The sequence below is a fragment of the Serinus canaria genome, chromosome 1 (genome assembly GCF_022539315.1).
Source record: "Serinus canaria isolate serCan28SL12 chromosome 1, serCan2020, whole genome shotgun sequence".
Classification (NCBI taxonomy): Eukaryota; Metazoa; Chordata; class Aves; order Passeriformes; family Fringillidae; genus Serinus; species Serinus canaria.
In genome coordinates this window covers 53,916,439-53,934,344 of record NC_066313.1, presented here as the reverse complement: position 1 = coordinate 53,934,344, position 17,906 = coordinate 53,916,439, and the positions used below count along the sequence as shown (strand labels likewise).

General features: G+C 44.4%; 1 protein-coding gene across 2 annotated transcripts in view; it reads left to right on the top strand.

Moving 5' to 3' along the window:
* COG3 (component of oligomeric golgi complex 3) overlaps positions 1 to 7,160 on the top strand; it is a 30,735-nt gene extending 23,575 nt beyond the window's left edge. For both annotated transcript variants that reach the window (XM_030234311.2, XM_050980033.1), the window contains 6 exons: positions 200 to 288; positions 372 to 506; positions 1,485 to 1,560; positions 3,001 to 3,128; positions 3,696 to 3,794; positions 5,011 to 7,160. In XM_030234311.2, the coding sequence (XP_030090171.2) occupies positions 200 to 288; positions 372 to 506; positions 1,485 to 1,560; positions 3,001 to 3,128; positions 3,696 to 3,794; positions 5,011 to 5,040 (557 nt within the window). In that variant the 3' untranslated portion in view covers positions 5,041 to 7,160. The remainder of the gene's footprint in view (positions 1 to 199; positions 289 to 371; positions 507 to 1,484; positions 1,561 to 3,000; positions 3,129 to 3,695; positions 3,795 to 5,010) is intronic.
* Positions 7,161 to 17,906: the final 10,746 nt, after the last annotated feature.

The window sequence follows — 17,906 nt, the reverse complement described above, 5'->3', positions numbered from 1 at the left end:
GAAAAGTAGTGAATTAAGCTTTGTGTGCTTCTGTGCATGTGCACTTGTGCATCCACTCTGAGCAGTGCTAGAGTCATTAATGTTGCAGTCATAATAATTCATGCTGGGCCATTTTTATGCATAAATGAGTGATTGTAGTTTGTAGTTCCTGGAGCTGAGTGTCATTGACTTACAGTGTGAGTGACTTTCTGATTCACAGATGCAGCATTTAAAATCCTGAATCCTAAGGCAGTTTCAAGATTTTTTAGATTGAACAGCAACAACGCCTTGATACAGTTCTTACTGGAGGTAATTGCATTAAGAAAAGTTGGGTCATTAAGTGTGTGGTGATCTCTGGCAATTAAAAAGAAGAGAATTGTTCTCTGTTCAAGGGTACTCCAGAAATCAGAGAACATTATATCGACTCCAAGAAGGACGTAGATCGTCATCTGAAATCAGCTTGTGAGCAGTTTATTCAGCAGCAAACCAAACAGTTCATAGACCAGCTGGAGGAGTTCATGACAAAGGTACAAATGTATTGTATGTTTGTTAACCTAACTGAAGTACTGCTAGGATAAGGGAATTGGTATTTAAATTGGGTATATGACAATCTGCTAGTGCTGTGTGATTAGTTGAAGATAATATGCTTTCCTTTAACTTCCAACAGCAATTTTCCAGGCATTTTTGAGATTAATGGGGTTAAAGGAACGTGTCATAGGTTGTTTTTACAAGCAACTCTTGTGTTCTTTGATCAAGAGGCTTTAATTTTTCCTTGAATTGTAACAAGTGTGTGAAGGTTGGCGGGAGCTTTTCTTTCTGCAGGAACTACTTTGATTGCATTTGTAAGTCTTGAAAAACAGTCTTGGGTCATGTGTGTTCTTGAGGGAGGTGTTAGAGTATTAGATGTCTTGTTACAAAGCATTTCTTTCTAGAACCTGCTCTAGAGGCCAGGATTTCTAGTGAGAAAACCTCTCAACAGGATCTATTCTGAACCCTAGGTCCTGAGAATTAGTGACATGACGTCTCAGAAACTGGGGCTACAGCTTTGCATGGACTGCAGATATCCCAGCTGCTGATTTTTTAAGAATTTAGAAGATTACAGTGTTAAATTTACTCATGCCTATCATGCTGGGGTGGGGGTCAGTGGCATGCCTCAAATATAGATGGGTAACTGGTGAGATTGATAGATTGTCTGAGTGATCTCAGTGATTCATTGGGAATGTGGGGAATTTGACTAAGCTGTTTAAGGATAAGTCTCTTTTGAGGTTTTGTATCCTTAGGTGCCTAAGCATCTTTGTAAATTTAATCCCATTTTGAATTTCACTTTCAAGAATTGATCATGGTTGTAATTTTGAATTGCATTTCTGTCAAGCTGCTTCCCCTGTGTGTTGTTAAGTTAGGTCATAGAAGAGACAGATCAGTGGAGATTCTGTACACTGTGGTATCTCAAAGAGTTGTGAGCTCAACTGAAAGAAACATAATTTTGTTGATTTTACTTTTTTTAGGTAGCTGCTTTAAAAACAATGGCCACTCAAGGAGGTCCCAGTTACAGCCTTTCACAGCAGCCTTGGGCACAACCAGGTATTTACTTTGGTTTATATTCATGTTACTATTAGGAATCTGAAGAGGTGGTCAGAATAACTTGGATTGAGAGACTGTAATTGATTTGGAAAAATTCTACATATAAGAACTGTCTGTTTTTTTCTTGCAAATCCTGGCTTCCATTTGAGCCTGTGTGCTATTTGAAGTGTCTTAAGCCAGCTCTAAAAACCTGTCAAACTTCAGAATATGTGTTTAATTGGTGCAGTAGATGAATGCCTTGAGTATTTTTCAAGCTGTGATTGTTCTTGCATGTAAATAGCATTTCTGCAACTGCATACAGAATGTGCTTAAGGAATTAATTACGTCATGATAAAGCTTTTACTTGTGTAGGAAAGAATGAATCTTCATTGAAGCCCTTATTGTCTGTACATTTGGTATTTACTTTGTTTTCAGTTTTCCTGTCACCATGCAAAAATGGAATCTGGGTTTGTTTCCCTCTTTTTTAAAAATTCAAATGTGAACACTTCATAGGAACATTTGAAGCAGTTTTAGATGCTCCTTAGTCGTTTTACTCTTCACTTTACAAAGTTGTGCTTATAGATGAAAAACTCTGATTATTCTAAATCATACACTGGAACCTTCTGTTGCATCATATTCTTAAGATGCAAAGCCAGCTATGTTCATACATAATTCAGTGCTGCTCCATGGGTCAGACACTCTCAAGGGCTAACTTGACGTTCTACTTAATATCTCCCACTTCTTCAGAGTTTTTTTAATGTTTGTTTGGAGATAATTATGTGTATAGAAGCAAATCGAAGCAGAGCTTCTGCTGTTTCCTGGAGTCATTTGTCTGGGAAGTGGGACTAGGCAGAAAATTTAAATGCAGCAGAAGTTGAGGGGGGTAAAAACCCACACAGGATTTTAATTTCAGTACTTTAAAACTACAAAATGTATTTTTCCTTTGGCCTTTAGGCAATGATCTTGTAAAATCATTAAGATTCTTAGCAATAAAGAAAGAAGGTCTTGTCTGACGGAGGATTCCTGTCTGGTTAATTCAAAATCCAGATTTCTGTGCAGCCTTTCCTCTCACAGACATGGCCTATAACCAGTAAGGAGGATTTGTGATTCTCTTCTCTTTGTTAGCACTGTTTCCCAGCTTTTCCAGTTAGGTTTTCTGGGAGGGAGCCTAAGTCGAACTTAGTTGCTATTGGAGGGCTGTGATTTCAGAAACCTCAGGAGGATGTGGTAGCTTTCAAAAATGGGTTGGGTGCATTTTCTGCAGGGAAAGGAAGCAGTGTCTGGCAGGCTGTGGTCCTGTGATGGGTTTGACACTGCACAGCCCAGCGCCTCCTCTTTCCCTTCCACTCAAACCTCTGGTAATGATCCACCCCAGGAGAGTGGAGGTAATATTCTGGAGTGTAGGTTTCAGCAAGCAGAACTCCATTTTAGCCTGTTAAACATATTTTCTTTTACTTTCAGCAAAGATCAACGATCTGGTCTCTTCCACTTACAAGACAATAAAAACAAAGCTGCCATCAACTTTACGAAGCATGTCCTTATACTTGTCCAATAAAGATACAGAATTAATTCTGTTTAAGCCAGTCAGGGTGAGTATTGCTGCCATGTTTTCCTGTAGATGTTTCATGGTGATATCTTTAGCTTAAAAAAGCCAAATCCAAACAGCTGTACTGCTCTTGCTTGTACAGCGCAACACATGGATACTACAGGGAAGTAACTGCTGCTCTTTATTGTGTACATCTTCCACCTGGCACCAAATGAGCTGCCATAAGGAATATTAACTCTGTCCCACACCAGCCAGTCAATTTCGGTCAGTTGTGCGTGGGCAAGAGCACCAGAGGCAGAGAGGGTGATACAGATTGAGTGGAAAACCTGCTGGAAACAGCCAGGAGAGCAAGCTTGAGTTTTAAGCTTCCAGGTTAAGTCTTTAGGACTCCATGTTTCACTTTAGCACATCTAACTGAAGGTTTTATCTCATAACTAATGTGGATTCCTGTAGCTGTTTTGGGGCTTGTTTTAGAAAAAAGCTCTTGAAGCTTGACTGCTTCTCCCTACCTGGTCACTTCAGTAGTTATTCCATGTGCATTGTGTTTGTTCTGGTTTAAGGTGGGTGTTGTGTTTTTTAATATTGATTTTTTTCTTCTTTCCTTTAAAAGAATAACATTCAGCAAATGTTCCAGAAACTCCATGCTCTGTTAAAGGAAGAATTCAGTAATGAAGACCTCCAGATCATAGCTTGTCCTTCAATGGAACAGGTATATATTGAAGCTCCCTATTTTATCAGTTGCTCTTTCATGTGACTGGCTTTTATAAACATCGATTTTTTTCATTTTTTGTATTTCCAGTGTTCAGTATCATTATTTATTTCTTATCCCCCTTAATCCTGGATGATTAAACTTTGGGCTTTATCTGATCTTAAGAATCTCAGCTAGGAGAGGATTTTGTTTGGTTGGGGTTTTTAAATGAATGTCTAATAGATTTTCTTAAACCAAGGTGGTGATTGATGTTGCTGGGGATTGAGTTGTACAGCATTGTAGAAGAGTCTTGCCATTTCCTGGCATTGTCTTCATGGAAAGGTATCAAAGCCAGTGAATATGCCTTAAAAAAACTGCATTTTAAGGCAATCTTTTTTTTTGACAAATACAAAAAGCAGCAGCTTTTACATTTAGGAAACACGAGAATGAATTACTAGAGTGCATTTAAAGTGATTTGTAGTGAGAAAATGTGCAAGTGTTTATAGAAGCGTAACCCTACATGGTCTGTAGTCTCAGAGATAATTTGGGTTAAGAATTCCCTCTATTAGGATTCTCTATCAGAAACCAAGTAGGCTTTTAAAAATGTCACTTTGACCCTAGTAGTCGAGGGAAGGTAGGTAGAATCTTGATTATCACAGGATGATTTAAACAGGTAATCTAGTTTATGGATTAGAGGATGTTGCCTGCAGTGCGTGTGGCCACTGGCATGTGTGATAACTGTCCTGGAGCACTGTCCTAGAGTGGGAGTGATGTACCATAAGGAGGTGAGGTTAGCCTGGAGGAGATGGCTTCCTCTAATTATCTGATAAACCTTAGGATCACTTATCCTACAAACTGAAGTGTGTGGGAAACCATATTGTAATCTGTGGGAAACAAGTACTATGAAGGATCCCAAGTGTGTTTCAGACATTTGAGGTGAATGGTAACATTTTTTGTCAATGTGCCTATTTTTTGGAATTTCTTGTCAACACATGAAGTTACCTTGACAAGTTTATCACAGTAGTTTTTGACTGCTGAAAAGAGTGTTCAGCATGGTCATCAGTTGCATTTTAAAAAGCCTATGAGTAGGCATTTGACTGGAAATTTTGGCTGTTGTTTTATAGCTGTCTTCTGATTAATGTATTTCCTAGGAATCCTGTTTAAAGGTTCAAATATGGCACATCACTTCTAAAACTTGGCTTCTCTGTCTAACGTAGGCTTTCATTTTGTCTTTCAGGTGAACTTACTGCTGTCGATGTCCAAGTAGCCGAACAGTGAGGCTGCTTGGAATAAGCTTCAGCCAAATGCCAGGGAGTGAAGGGAATGCAGAGACATTTGCTTGAAGTAAACAAAGGATCCCTGTGCAGTCCAGTCTGCTTCAAAACTATCCAGGCTGCTTAACCCTGTTTTAGGGAAAAAACCCAAAATGAACAGGTTTATTGATTTGGTAAAGGTCTTCCTGTTCATTGGCTTGAGCAGTGGGCAGAAGAAAATGAAACAAAAACCCCTTTGCTGATCACTCTTATGGAAGCTCAGTTACTGCCTTTTCTAGATATTTTCAGAATTGAAAACCTTTTTTTGTTTGTTTTTTTAATGTAAAAACCATTCTTGCTTTCCCTTAATGAGTTGATATATGCAATGGAAAGTCACACTTTCAAACAAATGCTGGAAATACAGTGCAGGGAATCAAATGAGAACAGCAATAGATATTTGTGAGACTTGGGAGATGACCATATTGGTATGACAATTTGACTTAAGCAGGTGTGCTCTGAGTTTTTCTTTAACTTCTCTGAAAATCCTGGTAATCCACCACATGCTTGAAAGTAATTCAGAGGTTGTTGCTTGGGAAAACTTAATTTTCCACAAGTGAAGTGTTTCTTGAGACACTGTATGGTCTGTCTTTCTTACACTCTTGTGACTGGGAGCTGTGAGGCCTGATCTGAAGTGTCATACTCTAGTCTTTCTCCATGTGAAGGGTCTCAGATCCTCGGGGTTTGCAGTGAAAGCTGTGCAACATAATTTCTGTTGTTTCTGAGCAAACTACATGTTTTCAGATGCTTTACAGCACTGCTTAGCTTTGAGGGTTTCAGCTATCTAATTTTAGGGCAGAGTTGGTTTTTTTTGCCTTTCTCAAGATCAGATGGTGGTGTCACATTGTTTAAAGTGGGAATGGTGTCTGGAGCTTGCACAGCCTTTGTGCTCTGGAGAAAATGCTAATCAGGGGATGTGGGGATGCCTGAAACTGATGTGCAAGTCTGTCAAATCTGCATTGTAAAGAGAGGATAAGTACTCAGTAACTGGTAAACAGTGCACACTGTGGAGTGAGCATTAATTGGACATTACTGTGGAAAGCTGGATGCTAAATGCCTGGCTCTTAATGGAATGAACACTTCAGGGTCTGTCAGTGTGTAAATCTTCATTGTGCAGCACTGTAAAATGAAAATGTAGTGGGTTATGTGACAGTTTTAATCTTATTTATAAAGCCTATTCTGTACTTTTGAATATGAAGAAATTTCCTTGCACATCAGTGATATTTTGATTTAATAATTTTCCTGATATAAATAACAAGACTAGAGTATAAGATGGTAGGATTGAAAGCTACCACAAGAAGTGTTACAGCAGTGGTGCTGAAATACATAAATGGTACTAATAGGACCTTACATGACTCCTTAAAAATTAAGTAAAGGAACTAACAAGGAGAAAAACTTGCCCTCTCCCTTTACTTATGTAGAAATACAGTCTGTAAAATAATGTCCAGTGCATTGTAATATATGTATATTTGTTTTTTACAAGGTTTTTCAGAAGGACTGCATGGTCACTGTACAGAGTTATGACTAACTTAATGCGGACATTGTACAGCAGAGTTGTGAAGGGTAAACCATGGCAGTAGTCGCTCTTGTGCTTGGGATCTTTTTCTCTCTTAGAGTACCCAGACAGCTCTAGGACAGCTGGTGGAAGGATTAGAAGAGCAATCAGTTTATACAGCCTGTTTGCTAAATGAACATTTGTTTAAACATGTACAGTTTCAGATATTTACGTTTACAAATAGTGTAAATAGTTTCAAAAGATTAATTTAAGATGCTTTATATTATCTGACTAGAAACTTGCTGTTTTTAATTTTTTTAAATAAAAATGTTGCCTCCTATTTTGGTCCAAGAGTAAAGCTTTATTCTGTATCCTGAGGCTTGTCTGTCAAGATAACTGCAATACAGAGACAATAAACATCCTAATAAGCACAGGTTGTGCATTGCTGAAAAGTGTTCTGTTTATAGCAGTAAGAGAATTGAGTTTATTCGACACAGATATACCTGAGTGCTGAATGTACAGCTAATTGTTAAATATATGCCTCTTTATGGTTATAATAAAAGTAAATTTGTATTTTCTTTACTGACAAGCAGTCTTGTGTGACTAAATGGTCTCTTTCCTTGCAGTTTTGTTAGAAGGAGGAAACCACAACTGTGAACCACAACTGTAATATAAGAACATATTTTAGCTAAGTTGGTTTTTACTAGGAGAGCTTGGGAGGCAGTGGCAGAAAACCCAAGTGTTGCTGTGTTTGATGACTGTTCTTGCCTGGTTACACACAGACTCATCTACCCAGAGTTTCTCAAGGGCTCTTCTGGCCCTTGGTGGTGTAAAACACATCATGCAGGAGCTTGTGGTTTGTCCCCTGTAATGTCAGCATGAAGCTTCCCTTCACCCTCTGGCTTTCACAATGTCATTTGAATGGAACTGTCAAAGTAAAAGCTCTCCTTCCCTGTACAATTTGGCTTCTGTCTGAGAGGTATGGGGCAGTGATGTGTGACTAGAGCTTCCTGGTCACTTGGAGGCTCCTCTAGGGGTCTGGCCCTTTGGATTGCTTCCAAATGAGATGAATGCCTGGGCAGCTTTTGGACAACAGTGATGCCTGCAGCAAAATCTTACGCTGTGCCATGTGTTTTCCAAGCAAAACCTAGTAGTTCTTTTCTCAAACTGCATATTTGGTATTGACAAAGTGATGTGGGTGTGAAAAGGGTGAAAAGTCTGTGCTGCTGAAGCAAATCCATGTGACTGCAGGTGGATCCACCTCCGTCCACAAATGCTGTTTTCTCCTACTCTACTGCAATTTCATCCCCATTGAGCCCTAGAACCAAGCCAATATGTGGAGCAAGTCAGGTCCTTATATCAAAGACCTCTAAATAGCACAAAAGGAAAAAAGAATCAGTTGGTTCCTTTCAGTGGAGGCCAACCATGCCACTAAGCCATGGGCATTGCCATCAGATGGATCTGGAAACCCAAGAGACACCTCGTGTTCCCTCTCTTGGATTGCCCCTGGTCCCCCTGCCAGGCTGCTCTTTGCCATCCCCTCTGCACCAGCCCAGGTGTCTGGCTGAGAGCCAGAGCAAGCTGGTCAGGCACACTTGGCAGTTCCCAAATCTCCAGTTCCTCAGCTGCAGTGTGGAAGCCATGTGCTTAAGGCACTGTGCATTTTGTGTGTAACCCTGCTGGTCACCTTGGGATCCATCACGTGCTGTCAGCTGAGGCAAACCTGCTCACAAGGACTTGGTGTACAGATGGGCATTGTGAGCTTGAAGAAAGGAGCTTTGTTTCCATTGCAGAGTGGCTCTTACCACCCTGATAAGGGAAAAGTTGGTTTGAAATGCTGGTGTGATTCTTGCTGTGAGCACTGATTTCTTGCGTTTCAGTATTTCATGGAGGTAGGAGATAACAAAATGCAAGGAGTGATATCACTGAGAATGATTGTCAAAAGTATTGCAACTCTGGTTATTGCAGAGCAGGCTCATGAGCTGAATGTTTTTAGACTGAAGGAGAAGCTCCTCTTTGCTTTCCAGCCCCTAAGTGGGTGGCTTTCTCTGGATCTTTCAGCTCCAAAGAGAGCCCTTGCAGAGAGAAGGATGTTAGTGCTGAACTCTCTGAGGGGGGGCTGAGTGGGAGAGCATCCTGCATCTCTTGTAACCCAACCTTCCACTGTGCAGCTTGCCATGGGTGCCCTTTGCCTTCATGCTCGTGGAGCACACTGACCCTACAGCTTCCCCTGAGAGCTGATCCTCTTCCAGAACAAGGGGACTGAGGAGCAAAGAACGGAACTCATGACTTGAGCCAGCTCAGGTGGGGGTGGGCTGCCCAGAAGTAGTGGGACAAGGAAGATGACTTCCTTATCTAACGGAGCAGATGGTCCTGAGAAGAAGTGTGAATTTTGGGAGTCAAAGAGCAGTAGCCAGAGCTTTATGGTTCTGCACGCTTGGGGCCTTGGCTCACTGCCACCCTCCTGAGCGGCCACTGCAGAGGCTGTTTCCATTAGTGATGAGCCTGTGACCACTTACAGGGCATTGCTGTGGGGGCTGGCAACATTTGGTCTGTGCCTGCACCAGGGAAGACAACTTGAATCCTTCCCCCCAAGGCCTCAGCCCCCAACCAAACATGGGCGAGATGTGATCTCAGGGCTGACCAGTTGTGTTTGCCTCTAGTAAGGGGCAGGGTTACACGCCAGTAGGCTGGTACAGTCACTGGCACCATGCAGGGCTCAACCCTGGCCAGAACAGCACTTCCACCTCTAAGGGTCAGAGGTGGGAAACCTGAGTGGGTGACAAAACATACCAAAGGATTTTGGTGTTCTTCTCCCTGATATGTGCTTGTTTCATGTTAAGTGGAATGCTGTTTAGATAAAATCAGAAGCTTTGAGCTTATATTGATATTTAATATTAATGCTTTGAAAAGAGACAGTGTTTCAAAAAGGATTTGTAAGTCTTGCTCTTACTCTTCGATGACAGGATCTCAGCTCCTTTTAATGCTTTCCCAGGAGGGATTTCATTAAGAGTCACATAAGCAGGAAATTTGATTTTGAATGGAACAAGTTATTTTTCTGCATGAAAATATGTGACCAGTCCCATGCAGCAGTCCCAGGTTTATCTCCACTGGGTGGTTTCCTTGCTGCTCTCCAAGGATCTGGTAGGCGGGAGCCAGCCAGGCAGGGATAGCACAGCAAGTGCTCACCAAGAGTTGGGACCCCAAATGGAAACAGGCAGGATTGTTGTGCCTGAGGGACACTAAGTCAGCTTGAACCTTAATGGTGATGGGGCCTTTTTGTTCCATGGTGACGGACTGGAAAGGAGGCCTGTGAGAGTGCTGGCTGAAGTCAGGTCAGATCAGTGCTTCTGGTGGCTCCTTCCCTCCTCAAGTAGGTCCCAGTATGTGGGTCCAGGGTGGCCCTGGGGACAAATACACAGCAGGGTGAATTTAGACCCAACAACTTCCTGGTCCCAGGTACCACAATTTGTCTGCAATTGGACCAGACTTCCATTTTTTTCCATTCAAGAGCTGCTTCTGGGACCTGATGCATCAAGTCAGGGGCTGGTTTTTGGTAAGTTTTTGTCCTTTGGTCAATGCACACCACAGAAATTGGATGGTCCTTTGGAGAACCATGAGTCTCTGAAGGGCAGAAAAACCCCTTGGGAGGAGTATGGGCTGTGTGTAAGTCCCTGTCATGTGAAAGGGGAAGATTAACTTAAACCTTTTGTGTTTGGTTGTTCTGCCAACACCCCAAAAAAGCTGGGACCCATGTGACGGGGACATGTGTCAGTCCAAGGAGAGTGATTTCACCATGGTTGCTGATTCAACAGCAGGACATATTCCTGTATCTCCCTTGGTCTTGGCTATTTTCAGGGGCTTATCAGCTGGAAAGTACCACTGAGTTCCCTCATCTGCAAGGATTTCAGTGGAGCCTGGCCGTGGTGTCTCCCCTCCACCCACACTGTGCTGTGTTGTGTGTGGAAGGTGGGGTAGGCTGACCCTGCTCCATCCAGGGAGTAGCAGCTGGATTTTCTGTAGCAGCTTCCACACTGTAATCTTTTTTACCCCAGTCATCTTTCCACAGTCCCCCTCTTCCTGTTGCACGTCTACAGCTACAAGTCCCTAGAAAGAGGTCTTCCATGCATGTGTGTATGGTTGGGTGTGGGGCTGGCTTTGGGAAATGGCCCTGCCAAACTACACAGGAGAGGGAAAGGCAGCATGTGAGGGGAAACAGCCCATATTTACATGTACAAATACAAATTGATGCTCTCCCTCTTGTGACAGCCTGGGTAGACAGCCGTGGGTGCTGGACCATCCCCCAGCTGTGGCACACAGCAGGGGGAGATTTTATAATTCACAGCATGTGTTGCATTGAGTTTTTCCTGCCCAAGCATGAAGAAGTTGCTTCTCACCAGGCTGCAAGAGTGGCTTGGTCTCCCTCAGTGTTACCTCGTGCTGCAGCTCAGAGAAAACAACAGGAAAAAAAGAAAATCTAACTTTGCATCTGTGATGTGTTACAGCACCAGCCATGGGCAAGCCTGAGCCTGTCCATAAGCAGGACAAGCTGTCAGTTTTCTCTTTTCCTCCCATCAAAACTATCACATTCTATTCACAAATATCAGAGTGGTCACTTAGCACTGCCCTTAATCTGCAGGTGCTGGGTGAGGCTGGGTATGTTGCAGCAGCCAGCCCCAGCTCGGAGGTTGATGCCTTGTGAGGCTACCTGAAACAGAGGCTAGACAGTGTTAAAGGAATAAAGTAGGGATTTATTAAAAGGCCTTTAAAGAATACACCTTGGGCAGTGCAAGAGCCTGGCTGTGGCTCCACCCAAGGTGGATGCTGGGTCACGAGTTTTCACACATTTATAAGTTTTGGCCCATTTACATATTGGGGTTAATGGTCCAATTACAGCTCAAGAGTCTGAAGTCCCATCCTCCCAGATTGCTCTCCTCAGTTCACTGCTGTTTACACTTTTTGGGTCTGAAGCTGCAATGGTGTCCTTGGTTCTCAGGCTGGATAAGGATTGTTTTGTCTGATGAAACTGTGAAGAGAACCTGCGAACACTTTATATGAAGTTCAGAGTTCTACACTAGTGCAGTACAGAACATGAAAAATATGAAAGCTAAACTGAAGGCATCAAGGTGAGGCAGCAGGCAGCACATGGCTGGCACTGGTGGGAAGTGTGCAGTGCTGTGAGAGGCTGGTGGCAGGTCAGGGATGGTTTGGTGCTGCTCAGGATCCCCTCGGATCCAGTCAGGCTCTCACACCTGGCTGCCCTGTGATGGAGGGAACAGCAAGGTGTCTGCAGGCAAACGGCAGCGCTGCAGCAGTCTGATGGAAGCCTTATTGCAAAAGCTATTTAAAATGATTTGTAATAGCTGCTTAGACATTTAAGATGTCCATTAATTAGCCTCAGCACAAGGAGGACTTGTAAAATTGAGATGGGATTTAGTGGTTCCCCCAGATATGAGCTTTCTGAAGGGAAACTTTGGAGACTGGGAATGGGATGTCAAAAATTATTATTTGATGGCTCGGATGCTTGCAGTTTTTACTAAAGTCATCACTCACCTCATATAACAACTTAGACAGCAAGAAATTGGTAACCTCAGTGATTATTTTAGCGAGGAACACTCACTGGAGATGAGAAATGCTCCCCCAGCAATGTTGAACTGAAGCTAACCAGCTCTATTGCAGCTTCCCCTCGCAGGTGCAGGTACAAGCCCACATTTTTCCATTGTGGCCCCCTGGGGCTCCTCGTGAAAGTGTGGTGGGGATGCCTGCCTGGACAGAGGGGATGGGGATGTGATGCCCCAGGCTGTCTTCCCCCTCCACTGGTACCAACCCCAGAGCTCTGCAAGACCATCACACTCTTTCTTTTTGTGCTTTCTACCTTGCCTTAGGTATTTTTGTTTATTTGCTTACTCTTTAATTAAACCCTTTCAAATAACTGAGGAAAACTCGTCCTTCATTTCTGTTTTCACATTCCATGTACAAAGATAACTCTTTTTATTCTGTGTTATTAGCTGCTCTCTGATGATACAATTTGCTAAGGGCCCTCTTTTCATCAGACACAAAAGTAATTTATCCTGCAAGGTACTGACAAGGAGCATAGAAACATTTCTTTGCTAAGGGCTTGGCTCCCAGCACTACAAGGGAGCAGGGCTTAATAATTTCTATTAGAAATAAGCAGCATTACCACCTTCTTTGGTAAGAATGAAGAGCACCTAGGAGAGGGGGAAGCAGAGAGGTCATTGTTCATGCAGCAGCCAATGCTCACTTGCAGAAAGGGGCTGTGCTCGGGCTGTGTCTGTGGCTGGGACTTGAGGAACTCCCCCACAGCAGCTCCCAGGTGGAAGCATTTTGTGGGCTTGAAGTGGGTGACTCCAGCTGTGGCTCTGGCACCAGTTGGATAACCTGGAGGTGCAGGCTTTGGCTCTGCAGAACAGCTAGGAATTCCTTCCTGCTTGTAAGGGATAGAGGGGAACAAGAAAAGCAACGAACTGACTATTTTGTTCCTGCTTTCATTTTCCAGGCTTTTTATGAGGCTAAAAAGACAGTTCCAGGCAGGCAGATTTGCTACCCCTATATTTCAGAGTAGGAGAGCAGTATAACGTGCTTCTATGTCCAAAATAAAAAAGGCAACAAAATCACTGATTGTGTGATAAATCACAGGTAATTTTCTTGCATGCTGGCAGAAACTGCAATGCTGTCTGGCTGGGGAAGGGAGAGGAGAGGCAGGCAGGGAACAGAGGAGCCATGCTGCAGGGGCTTGAGCTGTCAGGGGGATCCCTCCCAGTCCCTGGCTCACTGGGCAGAACTCCAGTCCTTGCTTGCCCTTCCAAGGTCACAGAAGCTGGGACAACAGGGCCTGGGGTGCTGCTTCCCTTGGCAGTTGGTTTGGAGGGGATGTTCCAGGATATCCCATCCCTTGCTGGACTCAGAGGTGATGTCCTTACTCAAGGCTGCCTGAACCCTGCAAGGTTTTGCCTGTGCTGTTAAATAGTTGGCCTGGGACCAGGAGCACTCCCCTGGTGATTCCTGGCTGAGGATCCTGGACCTGACCCTCCTGCTGGGCAGTTTGAATGGAGCAGCCTGGTTTGGAGGGCAGCAGAGGTGAATGGTGTGGAGGTGGGTAGAGTCTGTTCCCCTGCCACTGCCATGGGATGGTCACTCTCCCTTTTTGCCAGGAAGAAGCTTGTGCTACAGCCATGCTCACACAGTATGGAGAGAGTCACATTTTCCTGGGGCTGTTCCTTCTGATCAGCTCCTGTAGGTCTAGACTGTTCTCATCAAGGCATATATATATATATATATATATATACACACATATACATAATGCAGGAAATGTAGGTTATATTTAATTATCTGTGCTCCCACATAAACACAGCTGACATGTTTACACTTCCTTCTTAAGAGCTCAATGGAAAGTTGTAGCTGTTTTTCATATGAAAATGTGGACAACTTGGGAATTTGGCCTTCTTTGAACATCCTGTGAAGCACTGAGAAAGTGGGGGGAAAGAGAAAAAAAAGGCTTTATGCAAAACAATTTTTAAAAAAGTAGCTCCTGTCTCTTCTTTAAAAAGAAAACCCTGAGAAACTACATTAGAAGTCAAGACACACTCAGTTTTTAAGACAACATTAATATGAAGAATCTTCAAGAGAAATTGGAAAATTTGCATTTTGGAAAGTAAAATAGCCTGCACTTGCAAAGCATGTGCAATGGCACATTCCCAGCCAGCTCTCCTCCTTCCTGGCTGGGGATTTCCCAAGCAGGGAGTGGGCTGTGAGCAGCCCTAAGGACAAGGACCTGGGGAGATTGGCTGGTAAGAAGCTCAGTGTGGCCCAGCAATGTGCACTCGCTGCCCAGAAAGCCAAACCTGTCCTGGGCTGCATCCAAAGCAGTGGGGGCAGCAGGGTGAGGGAGGGGATTTTCCCCTCTGCTCTGCTCTGTGAGACCCCACCTGCAGTGCTGCATCCAGCTCTGGGGTGCTCAGAGCAGGAAAGACATGGACCTGCTCCAGAGAAGTGCCACAAAGGTGGTCAGAGGGCTGGAGCATCTCTGCTATGAAGAGAGGCTGAGAGAGCCTGGGCAAGAGAAGGCTCCAGGGACACCTTACAGCACCTTCCAGTACCTAAAGGGGGCTCAGAAGAGCTGGAGAGGGACTTTTGGCAAAGGCATGAGGTGATATGAGGAGGGGGAATGGCTTTAAGGTGTCAGAGAGTTTAGACTGGGTTTTAGGAAGCAATTCTTTACTGAGAGGGTGATGAAGCACTTGGAACAGATTGTCCAGAGAAGCTGTGGATGCCCCACCACTGGAAATGTTCAAGACCAGGCTGGATGAGGCTATGAGCAGCCTGATCCAGTGGAAGGTGTCCCTGCCCATGGTGAAGGGATGGAACTGGATGATTGGAATTTCATGATCATTAATGTCCCTTCCAACCCAAACCACGCTGCCATTCTGTGGTTCTGTCATAATGGCTCAAAAGCCCTGCAAGTCTGGTTTAGCCTTAAGGGCCTTTTCCCTCTCTGTGGTGTTTGTAGTAGCCATTCTGGTGCCTTCTACTGTGATCAGTCCTGTCACCTAAATCCAGCCCATCTTGCCCCAGGTTTCTTCCCAGATGGGTTTTTCTTATCTGTCAACCAGTCCAAGGCTGGGTGGGCTGACAGAACAAACCCTGGTACTACCAGGACCAAGGAATGGCATCTGTGCATTTTGCATCTTACTGCAGCTTTATTTGCAGGCATTGTGGGTTTGTGCTGGCTGAGTTCCACAGGCTGCTGCCCCTGCTGCTGGTACAAAAGCTGTGCTCTGCCTACGACCCACATCTGCCTTTCTGGTGGTGAGAAGAGTTGTTATTTATTGTTCATTCCTCCTCAACACCTCCCATGGAGAGACACAGACAAAGACCCTCCAGTTCTGACCTGAAGGAAATGCAAAGTTTGTAACAGGAGCCAAAGGGGCTGATTTTGCACCCACTGTCAGTGCAGCAGGGCTGTGCAGAGGTGTGAGCCATGCTGGTGTGGGTCACCAGCGCTGAGCTGGCACAGGGCACACTGCACAGCTCCCACCCCAAACCTCACCACTAAACACCAGGTGAAGGCACTGCTGAAATCCTCAGCCACTCTGGAAATCCTCAGTCACTTACCTGTCCTCAGCTTCAGTCCCTGGAGTGGGCAGGGGCATGGCCAGAGCTGCCAGGCTGGGGTGGAAATGGGGATTCTGCCTTGGTGGCTGAGAGCCTCCCCACTCAGATGAGCAGGGGCTTGGTGGCTGCAGTGTCAGTGGGTCTGCCCCTGGATTTCTCTTGAATTTCTGTTTTTCTCTCTGGATCTGTGAAACCAGCTGGTCTTTTTTTTTATGTGCACACACATCTTTTTTGCCAAAAGTGTTCACACAGCTCAAGAAACACTTTGTGCTTGAGCCACTGATGCCTGCTCTTTTCTTTTGTCATCAAAAGGGTTCTGGTTTTCTGATGGTCAAGCTTAAGGCTCTTAAAAGGGGAGAGCCTCTGCCCTTTGAAGCAATTTTTGCTCTGTCATTAGAAAAAAGACACTTCCCTTTTCCCCTTGCAGGTGTGGGAGCATCAAATCACTTCCACAGAGCATTTTTCTGGAAGCCACGTGGCTTTTCTGAAAGGCATCTCTCCAAAGAGCTGGCAAATCCTGCACTGCCTGGCTCTAGAGGCTGCAGCACGAATTTACTAGGACCAGAGAGGAGAAGACAACATATTCTGTGTGACCCTGTGGCTCTGAGTAGTGCCCCTGGGTAGAAATGAGAAACCCTCTCCTGTTTTTTTTTTCCTCTAGGTGAATTAATTTCATGCTCCCCAAAGGTGATGGAGAGAGGCTCAGTCTGGCTCCTTTTGCCTACAAATGGCAGTGGCAACTGTCCAGCCTCTTCCCCCAAACAAGGACACCCCCAGCAGAGAGAGGAGCCCCTGTGCTGCTCTGATTCACCCAGCACTGATCTCCTGCCAGGCACTGCTGCAAGGTGCTGCTTCCCAGGGAAAGCGAAAGTGCTCCTCCAAACAGCCAGAGCTGGGTCTCACCTTGCCTGGGCAGAAGGCAGGGGCTGTTCCATCATCCATGTGTTCCCCTCCCATGGAGAGAGGCTCCTTGCCTGACTCTGGCCTTGGGCTCCCTTGGGCAAGCTTTTTGTGAGGAGGAGTTCCCAGGTAGCTCCTGTTGGTTCAACACAACTTTGTGTGCCAAGGTTTTCCCAGATAAAGGTTTTGCCATCCATTGCTTCCCCTCTGCACCCTCTCCTGGGGCCCCAGGGCTTCTGCTCACCTCCTTGGGCTGGGCCCATCTTAGGCTGGTTTGGTACAGGCAGAGACACATCCCAGCAAGTGCCATCACCCCCATCCTGTCTGTGCAAGGGCAGAGCTAGAAGTGCTGCTCAGGCACAGTACTGTTTATCCCCAGCTGCTCTCCAGTGACACCCCAAGAGCCTGGGAAGTGCCATTTCTCCCCCTCTCCCTGGCAGCTGGCACTTCAAATTTAAGCTGTTAAATTAGCCAGAACATTGTCCCATGTCTAAATATTCAGAAAAAATATTAATGTCTAAATATTGAGAAATAAACTCAAAATAGCAGCAAGCAGGGAGAGGAGAAATTTGCTGATGATATTAAGGGTGGATGAGGCAAAGGGCTGTCTGTGAATAGTTTCAGAAAGACCCTGGTGGCACTGAACAGGAGAGTAATAAAATCACAGATAAAATCTGATGTAGATAAATGTAAAGTGATGTGCATGGGAAAAGACAACCCTAGCTTTACATACAAAATAATGGGCTCCAAGCTGGCTATTTCCACTTGGAAGCAAAGTCCTCAGGGTGTAATAGATAACTCTATGCAAATGTCAGCTCAAGACTCAGTAGCAATCAAAAAAGCAAACAGAAAACTGGAAATTGTTAGGAAAGGAGGAGAGAGCAAAACAGGGGAAATCATTATGGTGCTGTATAACTCCATGGACTCCCTTCTCTTGAATGCCATTGTGCAGTCCTGATTCACTGATCTCAAATATGATACAGAAGAAATAGAAAAGTTACAGAGGAAGGCAATTGAAGATGATCAAAAGCACAAAAGGGCCTCCATTCAGGGAATGACTGAATAGATTAAGACTTTTTATCTTGGAGGAAAAAATGACTGAAGAAGAAATATGACCGAGTTTTGTGAAAGGAAGAGCGATGTGACTGGGGAACAGCTGTTCATGTTATTCAGGGCTCTTCAAAGGAAGAGAGAGAACATCAAAGAAAACTATCAAGTGACAAGTTCAAAATAAACAAAGGAGAGTTTTAGCTGTGGCACTCCTTGCCATAGGGTACAGTGGATGTTTAAAGTTTG